The sequence below is a fragment of the Carassius auratus genome, unplaced genomic scaffold, assembly GCF_003368295.1.
Source record: "Carassius auratus strain Wakin unplaced genomic scaffold, ASM336829v1 scaf_tig00013616, whole genome shotgun sequence".
Taxonomy (NCBI): Eukaryota; Metazoa; Chordata; class Actinopteri; order Cypriniformes; family Cyprinidae; genus Carassius; species Carassius auratus.
Window position 1 is genome coordinate 156,887 of NW_020524422.1, and position 10,811 is coordinate 167,697.

The 10,811-nt window shown below is 36.0% G+C and overlaps 1 protein-coding gene and 1 long non-coding RNA gene across 3 annotated transcripts; one reads left to right on the forward strand and one right to left on the reverse strand.

Moving 5' to 3' along the window:
• Positions 1-167: 167 nt before the first annotated feature.
• On the reverse strand, positions 168-2,915 carry LOC113074089 (SPRY domain-containing protein 7-like). The gene is made up of 5 exons (XM_026246810.1): positions 2,623-2,915; positions 2,103-2,219; positions 1,830-1,996; positions 1,322-1,424; positions 168-1,103 (listed from the first exon to the last, which is right to left on the reverse strand). Exons 1-5 carry the CDS (start codon positions 2,726-2,728, stop codon positions 1,006-1,008), a joined length of 591 nt encoding a protein of 196 aa, XP_026102595.1. The 5' UTR covers positions 2,729-2,915; the 3' UTR covers positions 168-1,005.
• A 482-nt stretch (positions 2,916-3,397) lies between these two features.
• LOC113074090 (uncharacterized) lies at positions 3,398-8,926 on the forward strand. Of its 2 annotated transcripts, none has more exons than XR_003280598.1 (3): positions 3,398-4,396; positions 7,847-8,584; positions 8,739-8,926. It is a non-coding gene; the product is annotated as an uncharacterized LOC113074090 (long non-coding RNA). The 2 variants fall into 2 exon arrangements; XR_003280597.1 differs by lacking the exon at positions 8,739-8,926 and having other exon boundaries at positions 7,847-8,025; positions 8,468-8,647.
• The last annotated feature ends 1,885 nt before the right edge of the window (positions 8,927-10,811 follow it).

The window sequence follows — 10,811 nt, forward strand, 5'->3', positions numbered from 1 at the left end:
TAGAAATGCATTCACATTTTAATAACAACAGGAACATGTTTTAGTCTTAAATTATGGTTAGGTAAAAACAAAGTCTTTATGAACAAATAACAAAACCAAATATGTATTACTAAAGAATACACAAATATGACTTATCAGATTAAAACATACACAAATAACATCACATATTCAATACTCATTGATTTATTAAAAACAGTTTTGTGATAATTTGCAATATTTCATAATTAGAGAACACAAACAGTCAGATGTTTTTCAGGTCAAATTATTACATATTTAAGGTAAATAACCTGTACACTTATTCTATTGTATGGCTTACGTTTAATATATTAGTTACACTTAACTGCAGTAAGACATAATGTATATACAACCAAAAAAATACAACCAAATATAAACTCCATGAAATTTAAATATATATTTGTGTAGAGCTTGTATAAATCCAAGTCATCATGATGAATAAGGTGTGTGCAGGTGCAGCTCATACATCAGACAGACAACAATGAAATCAAAAAGCTTTGACAGTATTTTGAATCAGTATCAGCTTTTCAGGTCAGCATCACTTTGTTCTCTTGAAATGCATAAAGTATAAAGTCATGATGGTCAGCTGTAATATGTGTCTACATTATTACCCGTTTTTGTCCTCAAACCAGCCTTTAAACAAAATGTAATGTTCACAACTGCACCCTGCTAATACTGTACATCAGTAAATGCAGTGTTTGATGAAGTTTAAATTAAAGATGTATGTTCTGAATGAACCTTTTGAGATCAGTGCCTAAATCATTAATGCACAGATGATATAACAGAAAGACATAGGATGACTTTTTAAACTGAGTAGAAATGGCCAGATGTGTGTCAGTTTACACGAGTCTAAATCACAGATGACTTAATTTCAACTCCTTTCAGTAGGCTGAGCAGCATAATCATCAAAAGTTCAGTCGTCACCATAGCACTTCAATTCCTGGCCGTAAATTGAATTTTCTTTAGTGTATATACAGCACAACATGAACTTTAGAAGATCTGCTGCTCAAACATGATCTTTTGGTAGCCTTGCGGAGGAGGATGGTAGAAGTCACTGAACTGGCAATCCAATATTGCACTATCGTCAACTGTGAGGGACGAGACGAAGGCATACAAGCTCAGATGTGTATTTAACAATACATTGTAATTAAACATGCAAGAGTTATAGAAAAAAAAAAGTATTGAAATATTAATTTTTAGGTAATTCTTAAGCAACTCCATTAATTCCTGCCTCAACTGCACTAGCAAACAAAGATGTTAGAGGTTAGTAATAGTTATTTTTTTTATAATACTCTAAAACACTTACCATAAACTACAGGATAAACAGTTCCTCTAATGCCTGATGCTGGACAGTTCATATTCTTCCCATTTAGGTACAAATTCAGCTCCACGTGATCATATGCAACACCCTACACACACACACACACACACACATACACACAAAAACAGCGAAAACAGAAAATTACAAACATAAAGCTAGTAAACTGAAAATGAACCACTGCTTTCAAGAAAACTATCATATAGCTCCTATTAGCATACATATTAGTGCTAAGAGGTTTCCATCTTACAGATAACCCAGTAAACGCAGTATGAAATTACAGCCAGGTGGTACATCAAAAATAAAGTTCACAACAAAACCCCAGTATTTAATGAGTCTGCAGTAATACAGTTAAGAACCCTTGATATCATAGCCGGGAAATCCCACATGGAATCCTCTCAGTCCAAAATGGAATGCTTCTCCCTTTACCAAACACAAACAAATAAGATTTATTTACCATCAAATCCCGTATTAATTCGATGCCACCAAGACTCACCACAATGTCTCCTTCCTGCGGTAAGCTGTTTGCAGGTAACCGGTTCTTCTCTTCATTGTTGTGGTACACGGTGCCATCTTGCCGGAGCACAAGGCTGTGTGGGTCTCTACCCATAGGGATCTGATTCAGATTTGCTTTCTGTGTTGCCACTCCTACTCCCCAGACACCTGCAAAGGCCAAAGTTCACAGCAGTCCCACCTAATGATGACTAAAACAAATTATTGACTAATTTGACTAACTTACATGTAAAGGCTTGCACACATCAGGTCTTACCTGTGGACTGAATCTTGAACTCAAAGTAGCTCTTGTTTTGATGGAGAGGGGCATTTGCAATGCAACCACCAGTTCCACATATGCGTCTTCCACTCTTCACAATGACAACATCAGTACCTGAAATATCATAGGGAAATAATCCATTTAACACATACTTAACTAACTGCATGACAGAGACCAAAATATTTTACTACCGTTTTTTAGTTCTGCTTCTTGTCGTTCTTAAATTGTGCTCTTCTGTTTCATTAATCCTACATCATGCTATACATTTTGTGTCATTTTACTATTGTTTAATAAGAAACCTTCCCTCATCCCATTGAATTATAATCAATTCATTACAGATGTCAAGTTAAAATAACTGTAAATACACTTGTTGTTCCAAGTCTGACCGGAGTTAAATGATCATTACTTTATTGTATGGCGACAAAGGCACTTCTTTTTGAAGGGCAGCTCTGTTTATCATATCTCTACTCTTTTGCGTGAATATAATGTGTCTGAAATGTCAGATCGCAACACTTACCCATGTGATGAGTGTCCAGCTGAACCGTGGGCATTTCCTTCAGTGTTACGTGGCCACTGTTATTGTCTCCACAACATCCAAAACAACATGAAACCAAAGCCGCCATCACGGTGTTTCTTTCACAATAATAACATCAATAATATATGATGCGGTTACGTTCTGTTTAGTTGCTATACGATGTTATTTGTGCTACAAATCATCGGCGGTCGTTTTCATTCTCTCTACATGCTAAGCTAACAGGAAATGACGTGAAAGGTTTTATTTTTTCCCCCACATATTATTTCCAGCAAAGCTCAATGGCGATCTCTAGTGACCAAAAGACGGGTTGCTTTTAAAGGGATAAAGGCCAAATATGAAAATCCCGTCTTACTGATTTACTTTCTTCCGTGAAACACAATGCAGGATATTAGGGGCTAACAAGCAATCACACACCATTCCCCTTCACTGCATCTTTTACACACTAAAGTGAATGGTAACAAGACTGTGACTTACTGTTGTGTTACTTATGTAGAAGAAAGTCATACGAGTTTGGAATAAGAATTAATAAATTATGACGAATGATCCCTTAAAGGGAAAGTTCATCCAAAAATGAAAATTCTGTCACCATTTACTCACCTTCAAATTGTTCCAACCCTGTATGAATTTATTTCAGTTGTTAAACACAAAAGAATATATTCTGAATAACGTGTGTAACCAAGAAGTTGACGGTAGCCATTGACGTCCATAGTATGGGAGAAAAACATTCTGGAAGTCGATGGCTTCAGTCAACTTTTTGGTTACCAACATTCTTCAAAATATCTTCTTATGTGTTCAGCAGCAGAAATAAACTCATTTAGGTTTGTCTGTAAAAGGTGAAAGAATTTTAACTTCAGGGTGAACTATCCATAAAACTGACAACCGAATTATTTACACACTAATAATGTCACTTAATCTGCTGGTAATTTTGGCCTTGTTGTATTTGGGAGACAACAGGAACTTGTCATCTTTTATGCCGTACAATAGGAAGAAAGTCAAAAGACTACTTGATTTAACTTTATAGCATTATGTGTACAAGTTTGGATGTGTGGCGCGATCGTGCAGAATGAGCGAGGATCGATGTGACCCTTAAAAGCGTTTAACCTGCTCTATGCCACTCAACTCAGTTACAGCTGTGGAGGTTTGCATAGCAACAACCGCGCCGCTCAACGTAAGGGGACATCTTTATCTGACCAACCTCTTTCAAAAACGAAAATATATATTTACTTCTGTTCATATATATTTTTTGCCATCATATCAAAGACAAGTTACAATAAACATTCTGTAAGACGCCTGTTTGTTACTTGTAAATACGTAACTTCAATATTAACTTTTGTTTGCCGTTTTTGAAGTTCGCTGGTGTTGAAATCTGCACAGCAACAAGCGCCATGATTGCGTTTTCTGAGTCCCCTAGTAACTGGCGCGCGCGGTTTCTGTCCAATAAAAGAGCGCGTGATGTGTTCGCACTTACGCGGTGGAACTGTTTTACCCAACATCCCTACTTTTCATAGGATTATTTAATTATTGTTTAAAAAAAACGTTATTTTTGACTGACATCACCTTCTTGTCCTTTTGGGGTAACTAGTAAGCAGATGTCAAGGTAAATGGACCAAGAGAAGGTAAAGTAGACACAGTGTTTCATCCTGGTCTTCAAGTCGACCTTTTTTTTTATGTTTTCTGATTTAGCTTAATAATTCGTATATAGTCGTTATCTTGTAAAGGTGAGAGAGCGTTTTGACGTACTACTTTTGTTGACATGGTAAGTTATACTAACTTCACTGGATTCGCCACGTTTTGATTTTGAGATGCAGGTGGTGTTATATGGCGAGGTCTGTTTGCTCTCGCAGTAAGGCATAAACAAGTTTAGAAACAGCGATGAGATGTGATCATGAGCGCATGTATCTGCTTGTCTTTTGCCCTTTGAATGATAACAAAACCGTTATTTTCAGAACTGCCCAATCAGATTTCACAAGAAACCTGCGCGTTGCTCAGCTGTGACACGCCAAATGATGCTTCTGTGGAAATTGCTGGCTATAATCTCGCCTTACCTGCCAAGAACAAGCGTATTCAGAAAGAAAGAAAAAAAGTTATGCAGCTCTTTTGAGTGCACTGTGAATTTCCGCTTCAGAAAGTGTTCAGTGCGATCTCATAAGTACAGTATTTAGACTCAGTTCAGCCCAGGGAAAGAATAACCTCAGTGACATGAGAAGGGCGTGACGTAAGAGCTACAGAAAGTGACGTGGTTTCTGCCCTATTTTCTCTCGTTTTTTTGATCAGTTCGCTACTGTGTCTGTTATGCATGTCGTTCGACAATATCATTGATTTTATACGTATCTGCTTTTTATTACGTAATACAGTGTACAATAGAAGAGGATATGACATCAAAGGGCTCATAATGTGTCGAGTCAGGGCACCTCGTTTCGACTGTAGTTAAAACGAATCCATTTACATTCAGATTCTGTGGAAGACAACAAATCCAGTAATACCAGTGGTACCAAACTTAATTACACCAAAGTTTCTCGATATAATATAATATATATATATATATTACATAATCGTAAGTGAACAATCAAAATGACACAAAACAAATTATTTTTTAATAGATGTACGTTTTATGTATGTTTTACCTAGAACAGTAAGGTTTAAAGTGGATAGCTCCACACCAATATTTTTATTCTTTGTACACCTTGTATTTCATCCTACCACTGAAAATGTAAATCGTGTTTTTCACATGATGCATCTTTAAAACAATCAATAACCATTCATGGCAATCGGTGCCCTTTTTCTGAATATTTTTTATAAATTATTACGTGTAGTCTGAGTAAATACTATGATGTCTGTTTTAACTTTCTACAGACAGATATTCACTGTGAAAGTATCAAGCGGCTATTGAGTGAATACTCAATTAATAAGCTGAAGCTCAGTTGCACATACACGTGTATTTTGTTATTCTGAGGTTTAGTTCAACCATATTTACTGTCATGTTCATTTTTTGGGAGCAGGAACAACTGCCATCATACATGTGAGGTCAAGGACCTGCCTTTCGTCATGCAAGATAATCAGGGTTTCTCTTAAATTATTATTATAAGGCAAGAAAATCTGCTTTTACCGAACTACCCCAAAATACGACACGCCGCCTTTATATCCTTCCTTCATGAGTTCTGTCATTTAATGTAAGATTCAGGTATATTCAAACAAGCGCATCTTGGTGTGGATATGTGCTGGAATTCATAGTCACTTCTGAACGAAGTCCATTAAATTTGAGTAAAAATGTAGTTTAGTCCCTGTGATTTTTGGGCATTCATATCCCTTGATTGAGGTAGGCAGGGTCAATTTAAGTGTTTCGGGTTTAAGTACCCTTAAAGTTATATATAGATTCGGATTTGTATAACGCATGTTCAGCTTTCATTTGCTTATTTGACACATTTTTGTACAATTGATCCAGACGAACGCAAACTTTTCTTAATATTGGCCTGAACACGATTTTGAAGACTGGTTTCCTCAGTAACCCCTTGAGGAGACAACCGAGCGTTTCAAAAGAGTAAATAGACTTGATATTAACGACCCTTGCAGAGGGAAAGAAACGTGAGAATCAAAACAAACAGCGCAAAGTACCAAAAGGGCCAGATCTACGAAGTGATTCTGTCAGCACCCCTCCCCTAAATCTGAACTTAAAAGAAACGGGGAGCGAGCTGAAAACTTCAAACCATTTAGTTTCCCAGAAGATGGCGATGCTGCGTAATTCATAATGTTAAAATAAAGATGGAAGGTGAGGTGATGATGCTTAACACTGTAATACGACACATTTTATAACACTTTTTCTGTTTTTTTTTTTTCTTTAATAACGATGTGCTTCGTCCATATTAGGAAACAGGAACTGCACATTATAGTCTAGATATTTTTATTAGAACTTGGTGTGAGAAATGTGGCTGATTTATGTATTTGACATAAACTGCAGAATTGGCGCGCAACGCGACTCTGCAGAATTAATTTGCCTTGATGCAATCGTTGAGATTTTAATGTTTTTTAAATTTTATTTCCCTTTATTGCATTTTTCCATGTACATAAATTGTATCAACGAGCTCAAAGCACTTTCAGAGAAGCATCCGACTCATTTAAACTGAAATTACATAAACAATTATACAGCTTATTTGATGTTCGATCAAATTCCATCTCATCTGTTCTCAGAATAAAAGCGTTCAGAAATCCGGCATGTGCACAGTATGTTATTAGTCAGTCGTTAATCTTCTTGTGCTTTCCTGATGAGTGATCCCGAGGCAGACGGTAAACGGCCCGCCTAACTCCAGCAGCACGGTCAATACTGGAGGATTCGCTAGTGCTTTGACTCCAATATTTACGTGCTGCTACAGCCAGGCAGCCAGTCAGTCACACGGCCAAGTTCAGGAGGCTCGCCGGTACATGTAGTCGTGCTGCTGCTGCTGTCTTTTCACTCGTTTGAATGTGAAGTGCGCGTCTGTCCTGTCGTTCTTGCCGCAGCACAGTACGGCCTGCACCCCCGTTATAACTCACAAACCATTCTGTGCTGCTACAGTACCGACAGGCCCCGCGCCGAGCGCACGCGCGTCCACACCACCGCACAGACACCCTCCGCGTTTCGCAACCTGAAAACACAAGATCAATAAAAAGAAAACGAGTTATAAGTGTCAGTATGACTGCATGCTGTAATGAAATGATGTCATATTGACTTAGAGGACAAAAAATAAAAAGGCTTGCTCAGAACATTAAAATCTAAAATCAAGAACAGAGATAAAATACCAAGCGGTAGTTCTGATTATAACGTGCGACTTCCTGAGGCTTTGTGAACTTTTTTTCCTCACCGTTTGGTTTTGCTATGCAAATGCAGCAGGACATGGATCACTAACATAATCATGTATGAAAACAAGTTAAAGTTTTCTATACTAGAAAAGTCCATCTATTTTAGGAGTAGAGGTAAAGACAATTCTTTTGTTTTAAATGTTTTAAAAAAACTGGTAGCTGCCAATATCTAGTTTCAAGGTCAAATGCATTGCTTTCCATTTTTTAAAGTCTGTTAAATCATGAAAAGCAAGTTGATGAATGCAAAAATTTCTTTGTTTTGAAAGATATAAAATGTATAAAAAATGTATAAATATTATTTTCAGAAATGTTATATAAATGCTACATTGCTGCTCCTTACACGATTTAACTATAACTTTTCTTTTTTTTACAGCACATTTCTATTCTACGGTGGATTTTCCTGGAAAAGTACACTATGCTCAAAATCTATTTGTATACTCTTAACTCTCAGGTCAGTTGTGGTAATTTGGTCCCTGTTCTGAGAAAAACATGATATATTCACACCGTACTTACTCAACCTGCCTGCCTCTCTGATGAAATCACCATTACCAGGTAAGTGATTAAAAAGTTCACTGTATCCAAACCTTCATTTAGAGAGAATTGACAAAAGCGGATAACTTCAGAAAACCAGCAACTGTGAAAACATTTGAACCGAGTGCATTCTGAGTGTATTTATGCAAGCTGTCTAATTTAATTGTATTTCTCTAAAATTATTTTCATATTCAATATACGATTTGTAAGTAGATTCATACATGTAATTCAAATCAGTCAAGATGTGAATTTTTGAAGAACCATATGAGTAAGCTGAAGCTTTCATGCAGTTGAGTACAAAACTATCTTTGAAATGACTCTCATAGGGGAGTGTAAGAAATAATTTACATGACGCGTGCAAAGTGCAAAATAACGGTGCTAATAATAACTATTTCAGGCATGACTAACTTTCAATATTTATCCTGCTCTTATTCTGATGTTAGTTGTTTTCGTAAACCCCCAGGTTTCTGCTCGATTCAGTAAACGCACATGTGCTATTGTACCAGGTGATCCAATACTAACAATAAACTTCTGGTGTAACACAAGCAAGAGGACAGTGAAGCATCTGCTGTCTATAAGGGTAAAATTACAGGTTGTGAAAAGAGCCCCATGGACTTCTGGGAGAAAAAAAATAGTGCTCCCTGACAAAGCCTGTAACCTCCCACATTATAATATTTACTTATGCTGTTTGCTTTGTCTGTATGCCTTTCACTTTCTTGTTTTCTCTTTGTTAGGCACTTCATGAGGATATAGGACTTTTTTTCCTATATACTGCCAGTGTTTTATGCATTTCAGAAAATAATTCCACTAAACCATGCTTCTTATAACCAGTATTTAAAATGGTTGAACCAGTGTTGTACTCACAGTTAGTTGACTATGTCACAGCTCAGTGTCAAACTACATTCCTTTCCTGGAGAAAACAAAAATAAAGGATATTTATGAAGCACAAATTCTGACTGTTATGTTTCTTAACACATAATTACAGGTACAAAACAAAAGTATACCATCCACATAGAATGCAGTTTTTTTATTATTATTATTGGATAGGTTTAATTATCATGTGCTTGTACATTATGCAAAATATTTAAATGAATACTGCATAATCTTGTTTGAAGATGAATTCTTATGTGTCATGGCGTGTGACTGTCTCTGTGTGTGTGTGTGTGTGTGTGTGTGTGTGTGTAGAAAACTCATCCCCAACAAATAACACCGGAACGGTACCAAACATATGAAGAGGTGTTTCCTAAAAATTACAAAATGTGTGATTTAAAAATATGAAGATCAATTACTTTTAAATTTAAAAAAGTATTATATTAAGTAGTTTGAAAACACACTTGTCCATACAAAGACAAAAAAATTAAATAAAACCAAAAAGACAAACAAACACAAATCATTTCATCAGCCTAATTACCCAGCAACATCAAACTAAAAATTAATTTACACCAACAAATAATTTTAAAATCACTATTCATTTTTAAACTGTAACTTACTATGAAGTCCTATGCTAATAGCAAATTCATAAAGGCAAATAACCCAGTGATGATTTTCATTAAAAGTATTGTCGGAGTATTTTCTAAATCACAGTGACTGAATATTATATGATAATAAAACCTAGATGGGACGATGAATTCAACAACATAAAAGCTCATCAGAATAATTACGTTATTTATATATTCAAGTTATATACATTAAATGTTAGACTGCTGTGTACACGTGTACCTAAATAAAGTTTATTGCTAACCAAACTGACACACTCTGGTGATGTGAAGGGGTTAGTCTGATTAGTGTATTTTACGAGACTGCAGCTAGATGTGTTGTTCCCTGTAACTTCGTATGCCAGAAGTTAGCAGAGAAACATTCACTTCCTACCACAGAAAGGGGAAGCTGCTCCTATAATTTAACTTGCTTTTACAAGAGTAACAAGCAAAGGGGGCACGAGAGCACACAAGTGTGTGTAAAAGCACATTTATACACACCAGATCTCCCCAATGGGACAAAATGAAACAATGCTGGAACTGAAGAAACAAATCTGACATTTTTAATCCCAGTCTACACACTATCAACAACTATTTTTGAGCTTTGTGCACAATTGGGTGTACTCTTGGAAACATATAGACTTGGTCTGCTAGAAAATGTAATATTTAATGCAACATCATTTCATAATTACATAACACTAAATAATATTTGTAAAAAATATTTGTTAATACATTTTAAAACAAAGAACTGGAAACTTGGAGCTACACTGTAAATATCCAAACGGGGATGCTATATTTATGAACTAAATATTTTATTTCACAATTTACATTTAAATACACAATTTATAAGACGTTACTATTTATTATTTTGTCATTTTAAAAAGGCACTGTATTTCATATTTTTAATTAGCACCACTGTATTTTTTTTATTATGTTCATTTGTATTTCTTTAAAAAAGTGTGCTTTACATGCTTCAGATTAATATATTGCTTTGTACATAAAACATCACAGTAAAAACACAATATACAAGTTATTTCATATTGTATGAACTACCATCGCAAAAAACACATCAAGCACTTTAACTGCGAGGAAGGGGGTTGCACGAGCCTAATACCTTGACAACAGCACCAGTCCCATAACAAGTGCATTTGCCTTGGTAACGTCAGATAGGGGCAGGCCCTGGCAGCACAAGTTTGGCTTCAGAGAGCTCGACTGGTGCTGTGTTCCTCTTTGCAAGAATAGCTTTGTAATTGACCTCAGATCGAGATTTTCATTTCTGTGTTTTCGCATCTAAATGATTCATTTACAAAAGGACACGCACAGATACACACC

Bases quoted from the DNA above. Each gene is read 5' to 3' on its own strand.
- LOC113074089 (XM_026246810.1), bottom strand. From the start codon at position 2,728: ATGGCGGCTTTGGTTTCATGTTGTTTTGGATGTTGTGGAGACAATAAC. The intron at 1,997-2,102 runs GTAAGACCTGAT...TGGCCTTTGCAG, and splicing joins GTTCAAGATTCAGTCCACAG to GTGTCTGGGGAGTAGGAGTG. The intron at 1,104-1,321 runs GTAAGTGTTTTA...CGTCCCTCACAG, and splicing joins TGTTTATCCTGTAGTTTATG to TTGACGATAGTGCAATATTG.